The sequence below is a fragment of the Sphaerodactylus townsendi genome, linkage group LG01 (assembly GCF_021028975.2).
Source record: "Sphaerodactylus townsendi isolate TG3544 linkage group LG01, MPM_Stown_v2.3, whole genome shotgun sequence".
In the NCBI taxonomy this organism is placed as follows: Eukaryota; Metazoa; Chordata; class Lepidosauria; order Squamata; family Sphaerodactylidae; genus Sphaerodactylus; species Sphaerodactylus townsendi.
Genome location: NC_059425.1, coordinates 75,511,098 through 75,539,086, shown reverse-complemented (window position 1 = coordinate 75,539,086; position 27,989 = coordinate 75,511,098). Strand labels below are relative to the sequence as shown.

The window sequence follows — 27,989 nt, the reverse complement described above, 5'->3', positions numbered from 1 at the left end:
GCAGTAAGCTAGAAACAGTAATAGAAAACTTAGCATTTTACCCAGAATGAAAACTTCTTGTACAGCAGTGATGAAACTGAAATTTGTAAGACAAAAGGCAATGAATTTCTAAAAGCACTCACACGATCCTGAGTTTCCATTGTTTTTATTCCAGTGGCAGATTATCCCATAAATACCAAATTCCTGAAATAGCCATTGGGCCAGTCACACACTCCCAGCCCTGACACTGGCTAGTATTTGGATGGGAGACCTGCAAGGATCATGATGCGGAGGCAGACAATGACAACGCCCCCCACCCCCAAAAATCTGGCAAAAGATCTACACAGGAACCTTATCACATATCTTTGTCTAATGCTTTTCAGCTCAGCTGCTTGTCGCTAGTAACTAAATTGTGAGATTCACTGTCAAGGAACATGGTGATGGACACCAGGTACAGGTGGATTTAAAGGGGCTTGGATCGACTCATGACTATTAGCTACTATATCTTTAAATGGGACTTTCATATTCAGAAGCAGCAAACTTTTCTCTGAAGTTCCTGCCATATGGTACAACAAACTGATTACTGGCTTTAAGGAACCGTCCTCAGGCTTTCAATTTCTTGCTTCCTCTCACACTGGTTTTAGATTTGCATCAAGAGTCTTATTTCCTCAGTTATCTGCTGTGATGTATGGCTTATTTTTAAGAAACAGAAAAATTAACATTATTCAGGAAATGAGCAAATTCATCTTGAAAAAAAGAATTCATCCACAATTTCAAGGGAAAACATGCACAGAAAATACATCTACCTTTGCCTGCTTCTCTGTGACTCTGATGGTGGAGGTAGCAGGGATGACAATGGAAAGAGGGGGCAGGAAATCTTGTGGCTCAACAGCAGTAGGGGAGAAAGAAGCTGTGCCAGCCCCTGGCAGTGTAGGCCTGGAGTCATACTGAGCATGTTGGCGGTGGGGGAGTTTCCAGGAGCTGCAGTGGCCCCAGCTGCAGTGATGGTGGGGGAGAAGGAAGCTGAGGAAGGGATTTGCAGGCCCCGGTTTGTATCTTTGACATCTGTGATACTGTTTAAATATAGAAGTATGGTGTAATTCATGAAGGGAGGCTTTGTTATTTTCTGTTAGTATAAAGACCAGGCAGCTGAAACAGAGAAACTGCCTTCTCTGTGTATTTCCTGCAGAAATCAAAACTTGGCGTACTTCATCTATTGAAGAATACCTGTACTTTTCTAAATGGAGACTTTGCGTTTATGGTATAGCTTTTTACCCCATGAAAGTACTTAATTTGTCACAATGGGTCATGAATGTGTATGTAAGCCAGTATGCAGAGCATGATTTAGGACCATGAACCTGCAGACTATGCATGTAGTATAGACTAGTGAATCTCCACATCAGTATCAGCAGCCTAACTACAATCAGTTAATATCTGTTTACCATTTAACCTCATAATTTAATGTTAAGGGATACATTTTGCCTGAAAATCCTGTAATGGTTGGTTTGTATTATGGAGAAATTTTAATTGTTCCATTCATTATTTTTTAATATTTTTTCCCCTTAGCTAATTGTTCACCACCATGTCAAAATGGCGGGATGTGCCTTCGACCACAGCTCTGTGTATGTAAGCCAGGGACAAAAGGTAGCACTTGTGAGGATACTACAAAACAAGAAACCAAATCCACTGGGGAACCAGGTCCTGTGATTCCATCATGGCCTATTCCCCAGCGCTCTGCTCAGCAGACCTACTCAAAGAAGGTGCAGATCCAACAAAAGGTCAATCCCATGGCTCAGATGACTTTTACCCTCAAGCAGAAACCCTCTGGTGGATTGCCACAGCAAATGCAGTCACAGTAAGTATTTTTCCTTTGCCTTGATCAGAAAAAAAAGATCTTTTTTCTGAGTATACTATTGTATTTTGTTTATATTTGGAAACTTACTGTGTAATCCTGTGTAGAATTACTTGAATCTAAGACAACTGACATCAGTTTGCTTAGACTAGAGTAACTCAGTGTAGGATTTAACTTTTTCTTTGAGATCTTTTGTCTCTATTTAGATCTAGGAACTCTCTTCATTCTTTTCCAGTGTTAAAGGTGGTGTTAGTACTGCAGTAAGCAGTGAAAATGGATTTCTCACAATTAGTGCCATGTTTATGAACAGTAAACTGTAGGTTGTTGTGGGTTTTCCTGACTGTGTGGCCATAGTCTGGTAGATCTTCTAACTCTATGATTCTATGATTCTCCAGAAGCCAATTTCAGGGAATAAGAGTGTCCAAATAAACCCAAAACCTTGCAGTCACAGAGACCTGGAACCACGCTACAGCAGGTGTTCAATTCAAGAGACAGTGAAAATAAGCATAAGAACATTTCTATAAGAGATGGAATGTCACGTGGCCTTTTGGTACAATGGGATGGGGGAAATAGATTGCCCAGCCAAAGCTTAGTACTTGGGGTTTGAGGATCAGTGGTGGTACCTGTACCAAATTCCATTAACTGAGGTGGGGGGCACATTTTCTATACGCTTCCACCAGACAAATTTTATGTATTGTTGAAGGCTCTCACAGTCGAAATCAACTGGTTGTTGTGAGCTTTCTGGGATGTGTGGCCGTGGTCTTGTTCCTAACGTTTCACCTGCATCTGTGGCTGGCATCTTCAGAGGTGTATCGCTGAGGGAAGTCTGTTACACACTGTGTCCAGTGAGAAGGGAATGTTTTAGTGGGGTATATATTGTCCATGTTCCAGGGTGGGGAACCAATCAGTAAGTGTATGGGTAGAACTTGCTATGTAAAGGTGTGGTTGATGGTATTATGTTGTGGGTGGGGTTTTTCAGTCCAGGGAGTGATTCACATTTGCATTCCCTGCAGCAGCAACAGTCTTAGTGAATGCAAACCCTATGTCTGGGCAGAGTCCATTGTCCATGAATCCTGCATGTCCTTGGCCTTTGATTCTGGTGTTTTTAATTACTGGTAGCCAAGTTTTGTTAATTCTCAGAGTCTCTTCCTTCTTGTTGAAGTTTTCTTGGTGTTTATGGATTTCAGTGGCCTCCCTGTGTAGTCTGACATAGTAACCTATTCCCCAGCCCTGAATTTCGCTGTTTTCAAATAGAATGTTATGTCCAGTTTTGTTTAGAGAATGTTCTGCTACTGCAGATTTTTCAGGATGGTTAAGGTGACAGTGTCTTTTGTTCTCCTTAATATGTGTCTGAATGATGCGTTTTGCAGTTCCAATGTAGACCTTTCCACAGCTGCAGGGTATGAGTTAAACTCCTGCAGAAGTGAGGGGGTCTCTCTTGTCCTTTACTGAGTGTAGCATCTGCTGTATTTTTGGGGTAGGTTTGAAGATGGTTTGTAGGTTAAGTTTTTTCATCAGTTTCCCTATTTGATCTGTGATTCCCTTGAGTTATGGTAGAAATATTGTTCCGGGGGAGGGGGCTGTTTCTCCTCAGTCCTCTGGGCTTCTCTTGGTCTTAAAGCTCTTCTGATTTCTGTTGTGAAGTAGCCATTAGCTTGCAGAGTCCAGTCTAGATTATTTATTTCATCAGGGAGGAGGTGAGGTTCACAAATTAGTTTTGCATGATCTGTCAAAGTTTTGATTATACCCCTTTTTTGTTGTGGGTGGTGGTTGGAGTTTTTATGTAGATACCGGTCTGTGTGTATAGGTTTTGTGTATACTGTGTGGCCCAATTGATGGCTGGGTTTGCGAAATTGCACAAATAAATAAAACTAATAAAAGTTTGTTTTCTGGTTTTATATAATTAAACCAGTAATACTTCCTGTCCTAAATTCTTGACCTTTTTTGAGAGTAGAAACTAGGAGACAGAAGAAGGATGCGTACGTGGATGCAGAGAATATACAGCATTACTGTCACATTGACGCCTTATCCTCAAACTTTATCTAACAAGTGGCTGAGCTATGGAATAGCTTTAGTATCTTTTCTTTTTTGCAAGAGTTTTCCAACATTTGACTAGTATAAATATCTGCTCATATTATCCTCCTTTTTATTTGTTGCCCCTGTGACCCTTTCCTTTGTTTTTCTCGCTCCAATCCTGCCACTTCTGGTTTGGCTGTGGCATAGGTGAGGACTCAGCCAACATTAGGCTGATTTGTTGCCTCCTTGGAGCCATTTCTATGAGTTGTGGTGGAAATGAAAGGAAAGGCAGTGAGGAGATATACTTAAATATGAATTTAAGTATATTGAATTATTTTTTGGCATAATGGATAATTAATAGAATTATAATAGTAAGCAGGCTTTATACTATATTTATGATGTACTTCAAATGTAGGAAAATTTCATGGCAAAATTTCACTAATTGGACTGCCTCCTATTGGACTGCCTCCTCTACTCTTAACAGAAGACTTACCAGGATCACCTCATGTTTCACATTCATTGCTCAGTTCCAGTAAAGTGTCTGGATTCCTCTTCCTAATCCATGCCCATGTATAGAAAACTTTGTTATGACTTGGGCAACAGGGCTGTGAATAACTGAGGAGGGTCACCACCCTCCGAGAACGACAGTGAAACTATTCAGGGTGGACTTTCCAGTTGTCAAGAAAATAATTCTGTCCAACCCCCTTTAAAGCCATCTGTGTTTGTGGTCATCAGCTAGTTTACTGGCATTGAGTTCTACAGTTTAATTATTTGATGAGTAAAGAAGCATTTTCTTCTGTCAATCCTGAACCTTTTGCCCATCAGCTTCATTGGGTATCCCCTGGGGGTTTAGTGGTTAAAGGGTTGGACTAGGATCTGGAAAAGTCATATTCAAATCCTTACTCTGCTGTGGAAGCTTGCTGAGAAACCTTGGGCCAGTCACACATTCTCAGCCTATTCTCACAGGGCTATTGTGAAGATAAAATGGAGGAAAGAAGAACAGTATAAGCTGGTTTGGGTCCCCATTGGAGAGAAAGGCAGGATATAAAGGAAGTAGAATAAATGGGAGAGGGCCACTTTCCTCTGCCCATTCATATTTCTGTTATCCTCCTCTAAATTGTCTTTTTTGCTGAACTGAAAAAGCCAGACTTTTTAGTACTTCCTCATAGGAAGAATGTTTGGAAACGGCTTAATTATTCTTTCTGTACTTTTTCAAGTTCTGTAATACCTTTTTTGAGATATAATGTCCAAAACTGTATGCAGTGTTCCAAATAAGGGTGCATCACAGCTCTGTATAAGCATTAAATGTTGGTTATTTTATTGTTAATCTCTTTCTTATAATCCTCAACACTGACTTTGTTTTTTATACTGTTTCCACATACTCAGTTGGCATTTTTATGAACCTATCCACTGTATCCACTGTATTCCTAAAATCTAATTCATCTGTGGTCTCAGCCAGTTCAGACCCCATCAGCATGTATTTAAAGTTAGGGCTTTGTAGTGGCCATCAATCACAGCCAGCTTAGGGAGGCACCATAGGGTTTTCAAGGCAGGAGACATTCAAAGCTGGTTTGCCATTGCCTTCCTGTGAACTGCAACTCTGAACTTTCTTCATGGTATACTAACCAGACCTGATCTGGCTTAACTTCCAAGATCTGACAAGACTGGGCTAGCCTGGGCTATCCACGTCAGGTTGAATATCACCTTCTCCCTCTGACCTGGAGGGCATCTTTTTTTAGTAATTCCCACAATTGACCTAGGAGGCAGGAACTAGGTCTTTTGGTTTCCTGTTTCCTGTGGGAGTTACCCAGAATTCCTCAGTTTTTTTTCCTACCTTAAGGGAGAGCAGTAGCTCATTGCCTGTGCTACAGTCTATCTTATTTTCTTACTGTTTTTTTAGTTTTTTCCTACTATTAACTTTATGAAGGAGGAGGAGGAGGAGGAGGAGGAGTTTGGATTTATATCCCCCCTTTCTCTCCTGCAGGAGACTCAAAGGGGCTTACAATCTCCTTGCCCTTCCCCCCTCACAACAAACACCCTGTGAGGTGGGTGGGGCTGAGAGAGCTCTGAGAAGTTGTGACTAGCCCAAGGTCACCCAGCTGGCATGTGTGGGAGTGCACAGGCTAATCTAGTTCCCCAGATAAGCCTCCACAGCTCAAACAGCAGAGCTGGGAATCAAACCCGGTTCCTCCAGATCAGAGTGCACCTGCTCTTAGCCACTGCTCTTAGCCACTACGCCACTGCTGCTCCTTAACTTATCCTCCTTTTTATTCGTTGCCCCTGTGACCCTTTCCTTAGTTTTTCTCGCTCCAATTCTGCCACTTCTGGTTTGATTGTGGCGTAGATGAGGACTCAGCCAACATTAGGCTGATTTGTTGCCTCCTTGGAGCCATTTCTAAGAGTTGTGATGGAAATGAAAGGGAAGGCAGAGAGGAAAGCTTTTGTCAGAAGATGAAGAAGACCTTCAGGCAACATCTGAAACCACAGGCGATGTGAACCAGGTGGGCACATCCCAGATACAGGCTGCACCGTACAGACTGCACCTCGGCAAAAGCACGGATTGATGCCATCCTCTTGTGCTCCAAAGCATGCCAAAATGTGGCATAAAGTCAAAATAGTGCCAGAGGGTCTGCAGTGCTGTGGCCAGTTTCCTTTTGACCTGCGGAAGATCTGAATGCTGTTGGTAGGAAAGCTTCCTTCGGGACTTCACCAGTGGTCTGATCAGAGTCAGCAGATGATGACCAGCAGACGGGTAATACCCCACCCCAGACTCTTGTTCTTTAACTCTCCCTCTCACCTTGCTAACTTGATCATGAGGGAGGAGTGAGTCTACTGCAACAAAAAAGTCTACCATCATAATTTATTATTGTACTCTGAAGGTTTTTGGCCATGGGTATAGACGCAAAGAGGTAAACCACACGTCGCTCAGTTTGGCCTCTGTTCTACAGTTTCTTTGGGATGGAGTGGATTATGGTCTGCAATCATCCACATTAAGGACACAGATCATGGCGATAACATAAATTGTTCCAACCTTGGAGAGCATATTGCTATTTGCCCATCCTCACATGTTCCAATTCCTCAAAGGACTGTCTCTGCAGATAACACCAGTTTGTGATATGGCAGTTGAACACCATTCTCAATCTCCTGGCGAGGCCCCCATTTGAACCAGTGAGGGACATTTCTTTAAAAACTCTAAGAATGCAGGTGGTGCTCCTGATCACGGTGACCTCCACTAGGAGGTTTTTGGAATTGAGTGCATTGTCCATCAACCCTACGCTGTGATTTCTCCATCCTCATCCCTTATTTCAACCAAAGGTTATTACCAGGTTCCATCGGCAGCTAAAAATTTGCCTGACTACCTTTTGGCTGAACCCGTAGCCTCCCAGGGAGGTGGTATGGCATAGGCTGGATGTGCAGAAAGTATACCTGATTAGATTTCATGACTTCAGGAAGACCAAAGTTTCATTTGTCTTGGGCTCATTCCGCACATGCAGAATAATGCTCTTTCAAACTGCTTTCAGTGCTCTTTGAAGCTGTGTGGAATAGCAAAATCCACTTGCAAACAATGGTGAAAGTGGTTTGAAAACACATTATTTTGCGTGTGCGGAAGGGGCCTTGGTCTCTACACAGAATGAAAGTCACAGTATTGATCATCAGCAAATGCCATAGGAACTGCATCTTGGTGTTACCGTACACATGGTGCAAAGGGCCACTGCCAATGTGGCAATGGCAAGAAATGCTTCTATGGAATAAAACTGTAAAGTATCTACCGGGATATGATCATCTGTATCCACCTTCCTTTGACATTACAAGACTGATAAGTTCAACTCCATTTCAATGCTACTTTTCAATGCTGTGTTCGGCAGTATGCATTGGAGACTAACAATGACCTACCCTGTAGTTCTTAGGACAGCTCTGGGAGATCCCAAAAAGATATCCTCCAGGTCAGAAGGAGAACGACCACATGTTTCCTGTTGATTCTGTTCATGTATGTTCTATCCTAATTGTTTATACCTTAGAGTGACATTGTCCTTCAGTTGACAAAGTATAAATTTACCAATAGGAGTACAGCTATTGGAAATCCCAGGAATTCTGGGTAACTCCCACAGGAAAACAAAAGATCTAGTTCCTGCCTCCCAGGTCAATGTTGGGAATTACCTAGAAAGATGTCCTCCAACGCTCAGAGGAGAAGGACCTTTCACAGGTGAGAACCTACAGATGTTGCACTAAAATGAAACTTCATTTGCCATGTTGCTCATTCACCAAATTTAGACAGATCCTCCTATAGGTCATCACAATTTACTTATGTCTTCACCAAACAATACCAAATCCGCTTGGAGATCTGCATGAATACAGCTACATGGAATTATCATAAGTTTTCCCTTGTAGATGGATTTAAAATATATTGGTTTCTTAAAGAGTGCTCTTTTTCATATGCATTGTATATTGTCTTTAGGAAGTAATGAAATATCATTTGCTCTGCAGTATTTACTTGCTATATTTTATGTAGTTGTTTAGGAAATCTATGTCTTGCTACATGTCTCAGAAAAACCTTTAGGGAGGCTTACAATATACAAATGCTCTCAAAAACATCCAGATAAAATATAGCATATTAAGGAGAAATTATGGGCAGATGTGCTGAGGAGTAAGTCCCATTTCATTCAGTGGAGCTTACTCCCAGGAGAGTGTTCTTTGGACAGCATGAGATTTGAGTAACAACTAAGATTTGTACACTGAAAAGTAAATAATTTAACAAATCACATCAGATAGCCATATGCAACTGAAAAAGAGATCTCAAATAACAACTCTACTTTTTTGCTGAAACAAATAACAAAGAAGAATTTAACTTGCCTTTCAAAAGCCAATTTGGCTTTGTTGTGAGATGAGCACCTTACCCCTTGTGCCAGCTAATCTGACTTTACACAATGCAGAGAACTTTGTGTTGTGGACAGAACAGTTGCTGTTATAGGCAAGAATTAAATCATATTGTTTCCCTAAATAGTTTTGGTCTCTTCAGAGATTTTTTGTAACTATTACAAAGCTAAAATTGTATAGAAATGTCAGAGAAGCAAGCGTCTGTAGGGGAAAATGTATAAAGTATACAAATATGATGAAGAATAAAAACAAAAATGATTTAGTTATCTTTTTTGAAAAAAAAATACAGTTCCTCAGCATTTAAAAATCTAAACAACTAAGGGCAAAGATAAGGAGTTGGCTGGACACTGTCAGAAGTAATTGAATCATTTTTAATAGAATGAATTGTGCCTCTGGGACTGTTAATCACCCTCTGTGTTTTTACAGTTTCATTTTACTATTTAAAAAGTATCTGCCTGTTAGGTGCTGTTATCAAAGAGTAACACAATCAGAGGAAATTGACTCCTTGGGGGAAGCAGTAAAAGTTACTGTAAACAAAACAGCACTGAATGTACACACTGAGCAAGCAATTCATGAAGAATATCTCTGGTGACTTGTTTACTTATTCTCAGGTGTTTGAAGCTAGGAGGGAGTGGTATTCTCTTTGTTCATTTATTTTATGCTGTTTCTGTTTAGGTCTTTCAGTAGACTTCCACAAGCAACCCTTGGTCTCCAATCAGAATTTTAATTAAGGGGTTGATTTTTGTTAACACTGTTTTTGACTGTAAACTGTTATTTTAGGCTGTCTGCTTTTATGGCTTATGTTTGTATGCTGGACTAGTTATTTCTAATGCTGTTTTTTAATTGATGTATTTTAATGTTTGTTTTTGTAAACTGCCTTGGAAGAGGAGGCATAAATATGTTCTGAATAAATGAATGAAATACACTTACAGACTATGAATGGGAAAGGGGTCGGCTGTAGAATAGGTTTGAACCGGTTATTATTATTATTATTATTATTTTATTAGACTTAATAGACCGCCCAACCCCCGAAGGGCTCTGGGCGGTGTACAATGAGACATAAAACAAATACAATATAAGGTCTCATAAATACAATATAACAATAAAACATTAAAATTCATTAAAATACATTATAGCAGCAATTCCAAAAATTACAAATAAAAATACATGCCCAGAGGCATGCACAGATGGTCAAACCAAAAAGGCCAGGAGGGGCTTCAAGCATTGCCCAAAAAATGGATGGTATCATTTATCAGGCAATGCCAAGATGGTAAAACTGTCGTGGGGGCTCCAGGGGTGGCAGGCAGCCTTCGGCTGGCATCCCTAAAGGCCCGGTGGAATAACTCGGTCTTACAGGCCCTGCGGAACTCACCAAGGTCCCGCAGGGCCCGGACAGCAGATGGAAAAAGCATTCCACCAGGACGGGGCCAGGGTTGCAGCTGCCCTGGCCCGGGTAGAGTTACAGTCAGATCGATGAGAGACAGAAGACTACCAGCAAATTGGCCTCGGCAGAACGAAGAGGCCTATTTAGGACATATATGGGGCCTTTACCGCACCGCAGGTATGAAGGCCCCAAGCCGCTGAGGGCCTTAAAGGTTAACACCAACACCTTGAAGACGATCCGGAATTCCACTGGGAGCCAGTTATGCAAACCTAAAGTATCTCCATCCAATAAGGAATGATTATAGAATTGTATTATTTGACTTTTTTGTGTTTCTATGATGTGAACTGATTTAATCCATGATGCAACTTGATGTGTTATAGAGAACTGTTGTGATTATTTTACCATGACAGAATCACAGATGCAGGTGCATAGTAAAACTGTCAAACCATGTGACTATTGCATGTAAGTAGGAGCAGTTATGTGAGAATCAGCCCTTGGTAATTTCTGTGAAGAAAGTCCCAGGTTTAACCTGTGGTGTGTCCAGTGAAATGGTTTCATGTAGTGGATGGATGTAGGCACTTTGTTCCTCTGCAAACTCTTTCATATGTCATGCTAACAACTATGCTTTGCTTCAGTTCTGGTTTTTTTTAACTTCTGGTTTGTTCTACAGCCCAAATCCTATTTCATCGTTTATTGATTGTCTCGTTTTATGGATTATACTGACTCGTTCTGTATAGTCTACCTTGAGTCTTATAGAGAAAGGCGGACTATGAATAATGTAAATAAACAATCCTTTCTCAAGTTGCTGTGGGGAGTCAGTTTTCCTTCAAATCTTGCATAAGAGCAAATGATTGTTCCTGAATCAACAGCTACCATATAAACTCGTGTATAAGCCGACTTGTGTATAAGCCGAGGCATCTGATTTTACTAGCAAAACCTGGGGAAACGTATTGACTCACGTATAAGCTGAAGGTGGGAAGCCAGGAGGCAGAGGGAGCTCCTTATTTGGGCAGTGACTCCCCATGATGCCATTGCCCAAATAAGGAGCTCCCTCCACCTCCCGGCTGCCTGGGCTTCCTCAAACCCAGCCGGGAGGTGGAGGGAGCAACAAGCGGCTTGTGCAGCCTCAGGGAGGTCGCCCGGCCACGCCCCCAGCCTCGGCAGAGGCCTGAAGAGCCAGCTGGTAATCAGGACTCGTGTATAAACTGAGGGGGCATTTTTCAGCCTTAAAACAGGGCTGAAAAACTCAGCTTATACGCAAGTATAAAATATTTCATTATAGATGGAAACAGAACAGGAAGACGAAAAGAGTCAAAAAAGTGATACAATTATATGGGAAAGCTAAAAAAGAAAAGAAATTGTGTATATGATATGATTCGCAATAATCTGATAAACAATAGAGACTTAATTATAATAACTGTTATTGACAGTAGTGAATGATATAATAATAAACATGAAATAATGTTTATCATAATAGTTTAACAAACCACCTTATTCCATATATGAGGAATCTGATTTATAAATTAAAATAGAGAAAGTAGATTAAAATAATTAATTGGTGGTCACTATTATACAGCTCTAAGAATCATTCTCACATATTAAACATTGATAGTCTACAGCCCTCACAACCAGCTATATCAGGGGTCTTCAAACTATGGCCCTCCAGATGTTCATGAACTACAATTCCCATCAGCCCCTGCCAGCATGGCCAAGTGGTAGGGCTCATGGGAATTGTAGTCTATGAACATCTGGAGGGCCATAGTTTGAAGACCCCTGAGCTATATGTTCACCTGAGTCATTAAAATTAATTTTTTCTCATGGTAAGATGGCTCAATATTTTTTCAGCCTTGATCATCCATTTCATCACAGAGCACTTATGCTGGCGAGGGTTAATTCCTTCCCCTCTAAAGTGATGGAAGGAAGATACCAAGGCATACCAATTTCAGAGATAGGTTGTTCATGTCCCTTAAATGAGGTGGATTCAATTCAGCATATTCTTTTAAACTGTCAGTTCTATTCTACTTTATGTAGTATCTATATTATTCCACTTCTCAAAATAAAATCCAGTCTTCCCTTGACATACGCAGTAACTTATTTATTAAATGATCTATCCCCTATAACAACTCCCAAGGTTGCTAATTTTTTAACAGAAGTAATAAACGAAAGATGATACAAAAACCTGAGCTCATGTATTCATACAAGTTTCCAAATACACGGGTCTATACGTGAATTAATATAGCAACAAACGTGAGCCGTTATCAAAATGTATGAAGATCTTAATTGTCTGATTCTAAATATCTGATGATCTGTATACACAATGTTTTATTATGACTTGGATATTGGATTTTATTTTTGTATTTATGTACAGGATTTTATTGTTTGTAGAGATTATATTTTATGCCTAATAAAGGTTTACTGTACTGTACATTGATAATCATATTATTATCATCTATTCATAATATATTTAAATATTTTATATGTCTTCTTCCCTTTAGACTCCTTTTCAATATTTAGTATATAATATAAGTATATTAATACTTTAGGTACATTTTAACAACCTCTTTCTCAATTTATCTTTTTAAAGAATAATATAGATTCTGTGCTTTTCATTTATCATCAAATTCTTTGATTGGTCTTTTATTTACACAATTCATTAATTTTGCCATTACTACATATTTTCTCCTGTAAGGAGTCTCAAAGCAGCTTACAAACTCCTTCTCTTCCACTTCCCACAACAGATACCTTGTGAAGTAAGTGGAGCTGAGAGAGTTCTGAAAAATCTATGTTTAGCTTGAGGTCATCCAGCAGGCTTCATGTGTAGGAGCAGGGAAACAAATCTGGTTCCCCAGATAAGAGTCCGCCGCTCATTTGGAGGAGTGGGGAATCACACCTTGTTCTGCTGATTAGAATCCACCACTCTTAACTACTACAGCATGTGGCTCTCCATTAACCATCAGGACTGCCTCTTTGGCAATGCAAAGCAAATATGTGAAATCTAGGATGGAAGAGGTGCTCCCTAGATCAGTGCAGTAATTGAAATATGTCAGATATGAAAGCAAGTCTTCATTGCTACTAAGCCAAAAGTTGAAAAGGAAAAGAAGCTAATGCCTCCCACCCACTTTTTTGCTATGAGTTGGGTTCAAAATACTGCACCTCATGGTCTTGTCTCGGATCCAGACTGACATAGTTGCAAAGACTGTCTGCCCAGGCTACGATGAGAAAAGAATCAATTGTGCTCCACAGTCAGTAGGCCTTGGCTACAGAAATGTTAGTCTGAATGCAAGTCACAGAATTGAATTTTCTTTCACTATCCCTGCATCCCACTGTAGCTTTCTGCCTCCATTGAAGTGTTGTCAGGAACCCCAGGAACAGCAGTGAACATGATGCAGGAGCTAGAGTGGAAAGTGGGATTTGGCAAAAATGGTTGTTCTCTTCCCTGTTGATGGAAATCTTTTTCCACCATCAGAAAACAAGCTTTGGATCAAACCCTATATAACTCACAGTCTTTACTCACACACTAGGTTTTAGATACTTTAAAAAGGCAAAAAAAAAAAAAGTCTTGAACACTAATGAGTTTATTGTGAATAAAAATTTTTGCGGGTATAAATGTATTAATAATGTTATTACCTACAATTATTTAAATTCAGCACACGGTTTTTTTCAAATGTCTCTAACTGAAATTCTGATTGTAGTGTTCTATTCTTAAAAGCATATGCCTAATTCAAAAATTGCTTTATTATATCCATAGTATCCAACTTGAGGGCAGACTTATAGAACACTGACATTGTTGGCTCGTTTTCAAAGGAATTCTTTGTTTGCCTGTATGCTATAATAAACTTTATTGTAATCCTATCACATTTATTATACACTGATCATATGATATTCTATTTTAGTTAGCAGTGTTTCTTGGGGATCTATGAATTAAAGTGCTCTCCTGTTCGTGAATGCCTTTGCTGGTGAAGCAGGGGGGGAAAAGATCAGGAGAAGAGCAATGCTGGAAATTCAATATTTATTTATATGTTCAGTGGGAGAGAAATAATTTATAGAGATTCCGAAATATAAGAGCAATATGGTACTGGTTCTTACTATTATGCTGTTGGGCAGTAGGTGGCAAACTTTTCTTTTCTTTTTCCTTTATATTTATTTTCATATTACAGATTGCCAAAATTTAAAGAGGGTTGTTTGAGTTCCTTGGAAGATGTCATTTCTTGGCGGTGCATTTCTGAATCACCTATTTTTGTTCATTGTGCATATGAGTTATTTGAACACTTATTTGGAACTTTTCTTCTGGAAGAATGGGATGTGAATCAATGCATAGATGATCATGACTGTGTTTTCTGGGTTTAAGCAAAATATTATTATGACCTATGTATTACAATCGAAAAGAACATCTGACAAGAATAATACTAATTAGTTTGTGTCATGGGACCTTGTCATATATCTCTATCCTATCAAGAGAATCACCCTGAGAATGCATCTTTTATCACATTTCACCTCCCACAGACAAAATGCGTTCCCGTTCTTGGCTGGAGAAAGCTAAAGTTTCTCTTAAAAAGCAGCATCATACTCATTACAGAACTAGGTACAGAAAAAAAGTGACTCTGCAGTGGAAAGTTTTTCTTGGTAGCTTCTGAATGTTAGGCCCTTTCCGCATGGGCCATTTAAGCCAGGTCAGGGCTGGGATTAAAACTGTTTGGGGTGGGAACTTTGTACGACTCCTGCCCCTAAATCAGCCCTGCCCCGGGTTAAATGGCAGAACCAGGGATATTCAAGAATTGCTTTATGCATGACTCTTTTTAATTATTCCGGGTTGCTGCCATGCCAGTGTTAAGGGGCCTGGGCAGCAGGTGCTGTTTTTGGCCGAAGTTTTTTGAAACTTTACCTTCTCTTCTGTGCAGTTCCACAGGAGAGGGTGACCAGCCCTCAAACTCTAGAGGCATCAGCTATGGCCACAGGGGCCCGCCTATGTATCCTGGTTTGTGCCCAGGTCCCTGTGGAAAGGACCGTAGAGTCCGTCCCATTTTGGTGACATTTTTTTCTTGCTTCATCCCCCCCCCCCCCCCGGCTTGCATTCTCCCACTTGCAATCAGTGGACATTTTTGGGCTTTTATTTATTTATTTATTTATTTATTTATTTATTTATTTATTTATTTATTTATTATATTTGTAGACCGCCCCATCCCCTAAGGGCTCTGGGCGGTGGACAACAAGCGTCATAAACAATACAGCAATATCAGTTACATTTAAAATCAATCAATCAATAAATACATAAGTTACATAAAAATTACAGCGTTCCATGCAAGTCACATGACGCCCAATATAAACTATCAGGTAGATGTTGACCCCTCCCCGAGAGAAGGCGGTATAGATGTTATAGGCTCCCAAGATGGTAAAGTGGAGAACACAGGAAGGGCGCTATCACCATCAACGTCGGGTTTCCCCAAAGTCTGTGGAATACTTCGGCCGCATAGGCTCCTGCGGAACTTCTCCAAGATCTCGCAGGGCCCGACACAGATGGTGGGAGAGTGTTCCATCAGGCTGGAGCCAGGGTCAGAAGGCCCTGGCTCGGGTGGAAGCCAGCCGTCAGATCATTGAGGGCCAGGGACCATCAGTAAATTGGCCTCTCTGCTGAACGCAGAGGCCGTGGCAGGGACATATGGGGCAAGGCATGTGTCCCGAAGCGCGGGTACGAGGGCCCCAGGCCGCGCAAGCGCCTTTAAAGGTTAATACCCATACCTTGTGGATGATCCTGAATTCCACTGGAAGCCAGTGTAGCTGGCGCAATACAGGCTGGATGTGGTCACGGTAGGCACCACTGTAAGCAGACGCTGCTGCTGCATGCTGGGACCAGCTTCAGCTTCCGGATCAGGCGCAAGGGTAGGCCAGCTGTGAGAGTTTAATTACAATAGTCTAGCCTGAGGTGACCGCTGCATGGACGATCACAGTGGCCAGGTCAGCTTCTGGGAGAGGAAGGGGGCCAGCCGCCGGGCCTGTCGGGAGATGGAAAAACGCAGCCCGGGTTGTATGGGCCACCTGGGTTCCATTAAAAGAGAGATACCTAATCCAGGTGGACCCCTCCAGGCTGCGGACAGAGGGGGCCGGTGCCAATGAGGCCCCCCTCCCCACACCGGCGGCTGGAAACTCCTCGACCTCCTTCTTCGCTGCCTCAGCCAGAGGATCTCCGCTCTTCGAGCGCGGTTTAGTTTTAACCTGCTCTGTTGCAGGCACCTAACCAGCAACCATCACTCCAGACAATGCTGAGAGCTGCAGGGCCGATGGCGGTCAGCCTCTCCATCAACAGAATGAGCTGAGTGTCATCATGCTTTACTGGTGATGCAGATTCAGCCCAAAAGTTCGCACTAACTGAGCAAGGGGTCGATATAGATATTAAATAATAGCGGAGATAGGAAGCGCCCCCTGGGCGTCACACCGCGACTGAAGCGGGCACCGCCGGGAGGGCTGATCTCCGCATCTCACACCTCTGCTGAGTCCGGGTCCTCCGGAGAAACCGGTGGATTAAATCCACTGAAGGACAATGCCCCTCGCGACCGGAAGCTGCCAGGCGGGTGGGCCAAGGTCGTGGCTCCAACACAGCCCCAACGCCCCGCGTGTAAGATCTAACAATAGAAAATAGCTGCATTTTCAATGAGAATAATTGTTAATTGCCACAACAGTATAATGATCTATTACCACAATTTATTAATTCTTCTGTGGGTTGATTTAAATATGAGTCAGTATGGCCCTGGAAGGTACTTGTTGCCCCATTGTGGAATACTGCATATGCAGCTCCACAACAGGGACTGTTGGGGCAGTTTTGGCTTAGGAAAATGGGGAGACTGAAGCCGTCTGTCCTCTGCTTTGTGATCCTGATCTATTTAAAAGCTTGGTTTGGAAACCATAATGTGTGGCTGTAACAGTACAGGTGTGATATAAAACTTTAATGAATGTATATTGGGGAGATTTATTTAACTTGGTGGTGATTAATCATCTAAAATGTTTTCAGTTGTGTGGTGGCCCTAATTCAACAATTCACTTCCTAATGACTGGATTCTATTATGGATTCTTCAAAGCAAAGTGTTGCAAGGGCATCTGCTTGTGCAAAGACAATGAAAACTGAAACTTTCCTCTTATTCTTTTTTATTTTAGCTTTGGTAGTCTTCCTGTAGTAGTAATAGCAGTAATAGATACAGAATTATTTGGGAATGCCTTCTAAATTACTCTCACACCATAAATAAAGTTCAAAGTCAGTTTTTCTTTTTGATGCTGAAAAGGGCAGATTGCCTAAAAGTTGCTATATAATTGTTGCCAAGTTGTCTGACATATTGTAAATGCAGCTGTGGTTTTCTCCTTTTGATAATATTCCCAGTGTTCTAAAATAATGGAGATTCATAGCAGGGTTTACATTGTTTCAATATTCTGTCTGATGTGCTGTGTACAGTACAGTTGGTGTATAGGTTAGAGCTGATATCAAGAATCTGTGGGCACTTTTTTAATAATCTTCATTTCAGAAGGTGCCTTAGACAGCTAGAAAACAGTCATTACATAGGTTTTTTGATTTTATGGATTGTATATAGTATACAAGACTGTGTAGTGTCCAATGGCATATTCAGAGGCCTATTATATACTTGGGGTCTGCCCGGCAGTGAGTGTACATATCCTTCAGGCAAGATTTTCTGTTGCACACAAGTTTTTTCCCCTCCCAAACTCACCATGTCACAGATCTGATAATCCCAACAGTTTCTGAAAGTGTGGAAAGTATTATTCCCCCCACCCTGCCTGCACAGGAAAAGCAGAGCAGGATCTGCATTCACTAATGCTGCTGCTACTGCAGGGAATGCAAATGTGAATATGAATGTAAATAGACTGGAAACCCCACCCACAATACAATGCAGTCAATCATACCTTTGCATAGCAAGTTCCACCCATACACTTACTGATTGGTTCCTCACCCTGGAACATGGACAATATATACCCCACTAAAACATTCCTTTCTCACTGGACACAGTGTGTAACACACTTCTCTCTGTGATACACCTCTGAAGATGCCAGCCACAGATGAAGGTGAAACATTAGGAACAAGACCATGGCCACATGTCCCAAAAAGCCCACAACAACCAGTTGATTTCGACTGTGAGAGCCTTCAACAATACATAACATTTGTCTGGTGGAAGCGTATAGAAAATGTGCCCCCCACCTCAGTTAATGGAATTTGGTACAAGTACCACCATTCTTATGATGCTCAAACCCCAAGTACTAAGCTTTGGCTGGGCAATCTATTTCCCCCATCCCATTGTACCAAAAGGCCACGTGACATTCCATCTCTTATAGAAACGTTCTTATGCTTATTTTCACTGTCTCTTGAATTGAACACCTGCTGTAGCGTGGTTCCAGGTCTCTGTGACTGCAAGGTTTTGGGTTTATTTGGACATTCTTATTCCCTGGAATTAGCTTCTGGAGCAAGTAGAATAATAGAATCATAGAGTTGGAAGAGACCCCAAGGGCCATCAAGTCCAACCCCCTGAAAAGCAGGAACACACAATCAAAGCACTCCTGACAGATGGCCATCCAGCCTCTTTAAAAACCTGCAAAGAAAGAAACTCCACCACACTCTGGGGTAGTGCATTCCACTGTTGAATAGCCCTTACTGTCAGGAAGTTTTTCCTGATGTTTAGGTGGAATCTCTTTTCTTTCACCTTGAACCCATTACTCCTTGTCTCTGGAGCAGCAGAAAACAAACTTGCTCCCTCACCAACATGATAACCCTTCAAATATTTAAACATGGCTATCATGTCACCTCTTAACCTTCTCTTCACCAAACTAAACATACCCAGCTCCCCAAGTCACTCCTCATAGGCCCTTTCCGCACATGCGCGGAGCCGAGCCTCCACCTGCATAATTTATGCCGGTGGAGGCTCAGGGGCTGTTCACACGCTAGTGTGCAAGCGGCCAGCACTTCCCCTCAGCCGGAGAAGCAGCTCCAGTCGCCCCCCTCCACTCATTGTCCCATCCAGCGCCGCTCTGGAGGACTGCAGGGACCCGCCTACGCTGCCCTGCGACTCCAGAGGTCGGAGTGCAGCGTGGGCGGGTCTCTGCAGCCCTCCAGAGGGACGCTGCACAAGATGGTGAGTGGAGCCAATGGGGAAAACAGCATCTTTCTGGCAGTGCGGTTCGCACCACACTGGCGGGAACATGCTGTTTTTCGAAAAGGGGTGGCTTCACGCCACCCAGGGAAAGCCAGGACAGCGCTGCTGCAAAGCACCAACGTGTCCTGTGTGATATGCTGTCTCCCAGGGACAGCATTTTTGCCGTATATGGCCTGTGCGGAAAGGGCCATAGGGCATGGATTCCTGACCTTTTATCATTTTGGGTCCTCCTAAGTAATTCCTTACAGAGTTGCTATAAAGGCACCAAAACTTTTTTCCAGTGAATATTTGGGTTATTGTTCTCTTTGGCAGACAGACATGGGCACTAAAATCTTCAGATGCTGACCTCCCTGTTTGGTGCAACCGGAGTCAAGCTATTTCTCTGTGGCAGACAGCTCTGATAAGATAGCCACAAACGCAAAGCTGATACCAGTAGGAAAGTGAACAGGGTTGTTTAAGCTGCTAAACTTTACTTTTTCCAGAAACTACTCATGGCTGTCTGCCACTATATAGTACATAAATAAACTGCTAATAGAAAATATCAGTTATGATAGATGAAAAAATGCAGATTTCACCAGGTTTCTGCCTAAAAATGTTTTTCTTTCCCAAAAGACTTCTTTTTGTAGTTTGTTTCCTCTAATCTGGTTGCTTTTTTCCTGGTTATTAAATGAGAAAACTAGACAGGTGTTTAAATAATCATGCCTGGGAAGAGGAGCTTCTTGAACAGCGGCCCCCCACGTTTTTGAAAATGAGGCAAATTTGTGACAGAGCATATAGGAATGCTGCTGAATCTTTTCTTCCCCTTTTAAGTTAAAAACAATTCATGTGTGCATTACCTGGCCCTGGGATGCACTTGAATTAGTTCTTTTGAGCCTGGATTTAAGAATTGGTAAGGGCGTAATTAAAATCAAGTGGGTAGTTAAACTGGCTGAATTTTATTGCATTGTTGACAGTTATGTCAGTATTGAAGTTTGTTTATCTTTATGCATGTGTGTAAAATGCTTTGTTACAGCAAAGGTTTGAATTTGTCTGTTCTTGCGGTGTTGTGATAAGATCTCTTTCTATTTTTGCTCAGTATATTAACTGTGAAATAATATTCAGAGTTATAATACATGTTCTCTGTGTGTGTGTGTGTGTGTGTGTGTGTGTGTGTGTGTGGGTGTGGGTGTGGGTGTGTGTGGGTGTGTGTAGGGGATTTCCTTGCTTGATGAGCAGCATCATTGCTGCTGAAGATGATAATTTAAACAGAACTAATATGTTTTGGATTTCAAGATCTACTGCTTTGAAGTAACTAAGAATGGAAAGACAGCTGTAGCAGACATCCAGTAATAAAGCATGTAACTCAAAAAAACTGTGAAAAGAAGCTTTTCAAACATAGTCCCTGAGGATGTAATTTCAAACACCTTATAGCCTCTCCTCTTCATTTTTATAGTTTTAACCTGTTTTAATGATAAAAACTATATACGGTGTTCAGTGCAGTTCAAGTGCCATCTGTGCTCCCTTAATATACCACCTTCCTAGCACAAAGTTTGGATTGACAAGCTAAGGTCATGCACCATAAACTAAGTGTGCAAAACAAATGAACAAAGCCATTAAATGCAGCAAATATTTCAGCCAGGATCCAAAACGCTACTTTAGATATGCCTAAGGCATTTGAGTGAAATTTTTTGCTTCCCCCCCCCCTCTTCATTGGCAGATCTCCACTTTCTGTCAAGAAACTGCTTTTGAAACTCAGTTGCAAAACAAGTTTGCTAAGTGGTGTGTGGAAGAGGTCTCTACTTGAACAGTACAAATCCAGAACACTTTTGGCTGTGTGGACCTAGAACACAAAAAGAGCCCTATTGCATCAAAACAGTGGTCTGAAAATCTAAACTCTTCTGCAGTTCCTCATAGGAGGGAAAAGTACTCCAATCACTTAATCATTTTGGTTGCCCTGTTCTGTACTTATTCCAGTTTAGCAAAATACTTTTGGAGATATGTTGACCAGAACTGTACACTGTATTCTAAATGAGGGTGCACCATAGGGACAGGGATAATATATATATATATATATGTATTAAGGCAAGCCACTTTATTATGTGTATTCCTATGGGTATTAGAGAAATGTAAGATTTAAGCAAAACATTAGCTCTTACAAGAAGCTGCAAATTCACCAATGTAGCTTTAAAATAATGGAAGAATTAAAGCCAAAAGAGATAACGGCTAGGATGATATGGCAACAAGATCCTGGTATGGGTCAGGGTAGGTATGACATAAGAGCATGCCCAAATATGGGAGATAGTAAAAGTGAGCAAAATGTCAGGAGCAGCTAATGGGCAAAGAGACAGGGTGTATGCTAGAGTATACTAACAAGTAGGTACAGGGAGGGGAGAAGGATTGGTAATGTGATGAGCAGTTTGGCTTAGCCAATGGCCAAAGGACAGGAAGGGGGGAGTACGCCAAAATGATAAGACTATAACTAACGCAGACAACAATTGGTTCTGGTGGGTTTTCTGGCTTGTGTGGCCGTGGTCTGGTGGATCTTGTTCCTATCGTTTCGCCTGCATCTGTGGCTGGCATCTTCAGAGGTGTATCACAGAAGGAAGTCTGTTCCACACTATGTCCAGAGAGAAGGAAAACAAACACAGGATTTGCATTCCCCAATACTACTGCTGCTGCAGGGCATGAAAATGTGAATCACTCCCTGGACTGATAAGCCCCACCCACAATACAATACTATCAACCACATCTTTGCATAACAAGTTCCACCCAAACACTTACTGATTGGTTCCCCACCCTGGGACATGGACAATATATACCCCAAACATTCCCTTCTCTCTGGACACAGTGTGTAACAGACTTCCCTCTGTGATACACCTCTGAAGATGCCAGCCACAGATGCAGGCGAAACGTTAGGAACAAGATCCACCAGACCATGGACACACAGCCCGGAAAACCCACCAGAACCAGTTGAATCCGGCCATGAAAGCCTTCGACAATACAGCAGACAACAATGCTTTGAACCTCCTCCTGCTTTCCACAGAGGAGCATTCCCAAAGCTGCAGCTTTTGAATAAAACTTTGGAACAGAGGAATCTTTTGGAATTGGTTATTTGACCTTTCCAGGGCTTTGCTCTGTGCTTATCAATAGCTGCAAAAATGAGCATTTTAGTATTAGCCATTTTATTTTCAATCCCTTTTCTTATCCACAGCTAGCTTATTTGGTTAAATAGCTCTAAAATGTGAATGTGTCAAGACTACCCTGTGCAGAAGCTACTCTTAATTATTCTGTCTTTAATACCAGTTTCTAGTAGTTTACCTGGAACAGATGATAGGCTAAGTGGCCTATTATTCCATGCATCCTCTCTGGACCTCTTTTAAAAATCTTTGTGACATTTGTTACTTTACAGTCCTTGGAAACATCAAGTTACATATCCTTTACATGTACATGTACATTTACAAACAAGTAGACGAACAGTTTCCCATTTGAGTTCCTTAAGAACCCTTCCAGTACATGACACTTGGACCCAGAGACTTATTAAGCCTCTGGTATGTTGAATATTGACTAATATATATGGCTTTTCCAAATAGTTTAAAATGCAAAAGCAGAAAAAAAATAACAATTTTTTACTTTTAAAAAGGTGGTACACAGTCTTTGGTCCTTTCATCAGATGCAGAATTTGTAGCAAAGTAAAAGAAGAAATTGCACATTTGAGATGAAACAAAAGATTTCCTTAAGAGCTAGAGGAATGACTTACAGACTTGCGATTTACTTATTGCATAAGAAAACAACCTATTTCTAGACTTTGGTATGCACTCTGCGTTTTTGGTATACCTTGCAGAGTGGTTTGGGAATAAGAAAGTCAAATTCTTCCAGACCTTGTTGTTCAGAAATAGCTGTATGGTTGCTTCTTACAAGCTGACATTGGATGAACGTTATGCCTGTTTTTGCAACAGAAGAAATAGATTGCTTTTCAAAAACTGTATCCAAGTTGATCATGGGCTGAGTTCTGGGATGCAGCTTTCTTTGGATAACGTTGCTTATATTTTCTTGCGTTCCAAGGTAATGAATTTGGATTACAGAAATGACAAATAGCAAAATGTGTAACCTTTTACTACCAAAGTAAATCAGAAGTAAAGTAAAATTCAGTACAAATCAGCAAGCACCAAAAATGACTGACATTTGGGATCATTATACATGGAGTGCTTTTCTCTGGGTTCTTTTCTCCGCAGTTGGGTCATAGTGCAGTCTCCTCGTGTTTCTGTTTACGCACGAGGAGGCTCCCCACTGCTTGTTGTATGTCTTGCCTGCCCCTACTTCCAGGTCTCTGCAAGACACCAGAAGATTGCACCTTTGTTTTTAAAGCCCTTTAGATGTTTATATTGCTATTTCTGTGTGAAATAGATATTTCTGTGTTATATTAATATTGTTATGCTTTTTGCAAAAGCTGATAGAAAGGCAAGAGGTTGGGGGGTGGAATTCCTGCGTGGTCTCCGTCCCTGTCCAAGAAAAGTTTTTTTTAACTATTTCAAGCCACGTTGAAAGGAGCTATGAACAAAGAAGCATATCCAGCTGTCATCTGAGGGAGGAGGTGGACTCACCTTGGTGGAGCACTGGCAGGCTGTGTGCACACCCCAGTGAGATTCTTTTTACCACTCTCTCCAGCGGGGGAGTTGGCTGTCAGGCATGCTTTGCCGGTGCCAGATTACAGTGGCTCACCCCGGCGGCTCCTCCTCCTCTCTCTCTGACAGTTCTCTGACCCTCCCTCACAGAGTAGGGAGAAAGGAGTGTGTGTATGTGGGGGAGGGGGGGATGGAAGGAGTTAAAACCACAAAGCAAGGAAAAACATTGGGATTTTCTTGCTCTCAGGAACTGCGAGGCTTCCAGGATCTGCAGCATCATTAAGTGTATGTCTGTAATTAAAACTCTGCTCCGAAGAAAATGTACCCTCACCGTGGGGCTGAACACCAGTGTGTAATTGGCTCCAGTGAATTCTTAGGACTAGTTCCAAAGAATCCGCACCCCCACCTCCGCCAGTTTGTATGAGCAAACACTTCCATTTGACACAAACGTACCTTCGTATGAGCAGCCATAGTGTATGAGCAAGAAATGAATGAAACAGTAACAACAAGAATGCTGCTAGAACACGGCCATACAGCCCGGAAACCACACAGCACCCAAGTAACAACTTAGTTTTTTCTTGAGGTTGCAATGTAGCATAAATTGGTGAACATTTGAAACATCTGTGAAAGCTGCTCATTCCTTGATATGTTTTAAAACAGAACGTGCAGGATATAAATATTTCAAATATATAAGCAACAGGCATACAATTGGAAATAACTGAGACTGATCATATGAAAATTCTTTTGCCTAACTAAATTCCATGTCATTATCAGTTCTTCTATTGCTCCCTGCATTTTTAACTCTTTCTGCTAGGACATTCCCTCTTACTTGCACCATTTCTTCCCAAGAATTTTACATGCTCTCCCTTTAAGAGGCAGAGTGCAGTTCATTGTGTGTGTTTAATTTTAATGCACATCCTTGTGTTCAAATAAGTGTACTTAGGATTTCACCCTGCATAAAAAATGCTGATGATTTCAGTGTAATTTCATTGGTGGGGGGAACTACTTCTGAAAGCAAGTTTGTAACAGGGACAACTGATAATGTTATAAAAAGTTAGAAGAATTTAGGACTTAAGGAAATTTAGAGACAGTAACTGAAGCATCAGGTTTTAAAAGGACACTCCACTAAATGCTTAAACGAACTATCATTTACTAGTTAGACTAGCACTGATGCAACCAGAAATTTTAATAGGAAAGGAAAAGTCAGTTTCCAGGAATTTCCCAAACTGGAGTTGGCAACCCTGACTGAGAGTCTATCATGTCAGTTCCTCCAAAGCAACAACAAATATTTGCTGTCTTGGCAAGGCTGCTAGGGAATAGTTTGCCACTTTGCAACCAAAACATAGCTACCACACTGTGGACTAAATCTAACCTGTTTTCTGGCACATTCTAGGAGAACGTGCTATGTGTGATCACCTCGGGATGTTTTCCATTTTGTATGAAAAAGCCAGCATATTTATTTTGCAACTTCAGTTCATGCTATTTGAAATCTGGTTAGGGTTTTTTTTGTGTGTGTGTGTGTGTGTTTTCATGTACTGAAGCTGCAAATATGAATGTTGCCCTTTTCAGATGAAATGGTGATCACATGTACTGAGATTATTACATATTGCGTACAGTCCTTGTATGTGCTATAGGAGCACCAGAAACATAATGCCTGATGAGGTCTACAGTCTTTGCTAACATGAATTGGAGCCATTAGAACAGAAATGGGATATTTTATTAGGTTGCTTTCACAGAAAATCAAAAGTGTTTAAAAATATCCAAATTGAACTAGATGAAAGCAAAAAGAAGTGACATCCATATTTGTTTTGCCTGTTTCACTTTCCAAAGTGTGGAGTAACATTTACCAGTGAACTGAAGGGTTAAGCCCTTTTAAGATACAGCATGGTGTACATCACAGTCTCTGCACCCATAGGAAATTGCTTGATGAGCAGAAGTGTGTAATGTCTACACAACAAGCTAACAACATATGGGAATCCGTAGTGTTTGTGGTTTAAACTTCCATGGCAAGGAAAAGTCATAACTAATCTACTGTGTTATGTTAATTGGGTGCAGAAGTAGCTTCCTGATTCATGGCAGGTTTCCATTTCAGCATGAATGTGAATAAAAATTGGTCTTCGTGCTGGAGAGCAACTGCAAATAGTAAGAAGGCATTTTGCCAATATTTTGAACTCAACAGGCAGTCTGTGATTCAGTTGTATTTGTACACATGTTGTACACAGTCAAAGAGAAAGCCAGATGCCTCTTACAACAATTAGTTATCCTCTTCACATCATTACAAACAGTGTTTCTTAATTCCAGACTGAATTCATTATGCTTTCATTATGCATCCTGTAGCCACATATATTCACACCTGCAGTTAGTGGAAAAATAAGTAGTTCATTTTAAGAAAGGGGGGTCTGTTCCAGAGTATAAGTACTCTTCATTTAATTTTTTCTTCAAAAAATGCATAATTAATTTTACATTGTTTTCCTGTATGTTTTTACTTGGAAATAAGTCCCACTATGTTCACTGACACATACTATTTATGTAAGTGCATAATATTTCAGCCTTGGCTGATAACCAGAGAAATCCTGAAGGCTGCCAGCTCAGTGGCGGCCAGCCATGGCATAACTGTGACACCACAAGTCCAGTCCCTAAAAGGTTAGTTTAGGCAGAAGTGGGCAGGGAAAATAGTTAGTTGCTGTGTTGCAGCTGCCATAGCCATGTCAGCTTCCCCAGCAACTGTGCCATGCCCTGTGATCCACCCACAATGATGCTGGGGCAGAGGCTTGCAGTTGAGGTGCACCGGTGTAGAGCCACAGCAGAGCTGTGCAGATATCCAAGGGGGGGGGGCAGCAGCACTGGGGCCCTGCACTGGGATAACTGGCCCTTACACCGATATAATCTCAAAGGCATGAGGGTCGGTCTGCTCCTTCAGCCAATTTGCCCGTCCCCTTAGGATTGTGCTGCTTATCACTCTTGAATATTTTTCACAACTATAGTTGTGATTTGTGATTTTTAAAAATCTGTTACTTTGTAGAAGAGGATACAGAAAAAAGGGGGGGCTAGGGCACTAGAAAGAACTATCTTACAAACCATTTAGAACAGAGTGTTCAGTTGCTGACTTGTGCAGCCAAGCATCAGACATACAGTAAATAACATGCATTTTTAAAAGATGGCTGGAGTTAGGGTTGGCTTATTTAGTCTAGACTTGAGTGACCAGAATTTTTTTTTTAAAAGCGGTGTGATGCTGCTGCTGCGCACATTGTTGACATTGACGCCGCTCTTTTCGGAAGTTGGAGACAGGGATAGCACCCCAGCAGGCGTTTACCCAGGCCGTCAGCAGAGGCTTCTGGGGCGCCTCGTCTCCAGCCCGGGAGCGCCGGACGCGAAAGGCAGTGCGCTCCTGCGGCCGCAGGAGCATGCTAGCCTTTTGAGCTTCTTTGCGGCGCTTTCCCCGGCAGGAGAGGAAGTGCTTCAGATACAAGTACCGCGCTGCCTTAGTGCCTTCTGGGGCGCTTCGTCTTTCTGCCCGGGATTAGCTTCGGGACGTTAGTGTAGTAAGCAAGCTTCCTGTGGTCAGTATGTGCCGCTAGGAGCACGCCAGTTGCTCTTTTTGGCGCCTTTTGCATGGTAAGCTTCCTCGGCAGGAGACAGGTATGCCTTCAGAAGGCACTGCGGCGTTGCCGCAGTGCCTTCTGGGGGCGCTTCCCTGTTCTTCTGCCTGGGGAGCGCCGACGCAAAAGCTGCAGTAAGCGCCTGTGGTCAGCGGCCGCGAGGGAGCACGCTGTTGGCGCTTTAGATAGAGCTTCCCGGGCAGGGAGACAGAAAAGCTCTAGAAGGCACTGGCGGTTACGTCGCGAGGCTTCTGGGGCGCTTCCCTGTCTTCTGCCCGGAAGCGCCGTAATAGGCAGTAGTGCTCCCGCGGCGTCGCGTGGCTGCGCGTCGCGAGGAGCACATTCCCTAACCGGGACATTATTGAAGCCCGGCGGGACACGTCACGCAAAAGCGTGAGTGTCCCGTGAAAAGCGTGACGGATGGTCACCCTAGTCTAGACAATATTTTTTTTGCCCAATATTACTTGTCACAGTTGTTGGATAAAGGCAGTCCAAGAATACTATATATCAAGAGAGTTTACTTGAACTCCAGAATGAGTA

General features: G+C 41.9%; 1 protein-coding gene across 4 annotated transcripts in view; it reads left to right on the top strand.

The window, feature by feature from the left end:
- The first annotated feature begins 1,551 nt into the window (after positions 1–1,551).
- The window catches only part of LTBP1 (latent transforming growth factor beta binding protein 1), a 270,959-nt gene continuing 244,521 nt past the window's right edge, over positions 1,552–27,989 (top strand). For all 4 annotated transcript variants that reach the window (XM_048484134.1, XM_048484124.1, XM_048484115.1 and 1 more), the window contains exon 1: positions 1,552–1,834. In XM_048484134.1, coding sequence (XP_048340091.1) covers positions 1,578–1,834 — 257 coding nt within the window. In that variant the 5' untranslated portion in view covers positions 1,552–1,577. The remainder of the gene's footprint in view (positions 1,835–27,989) is intronic.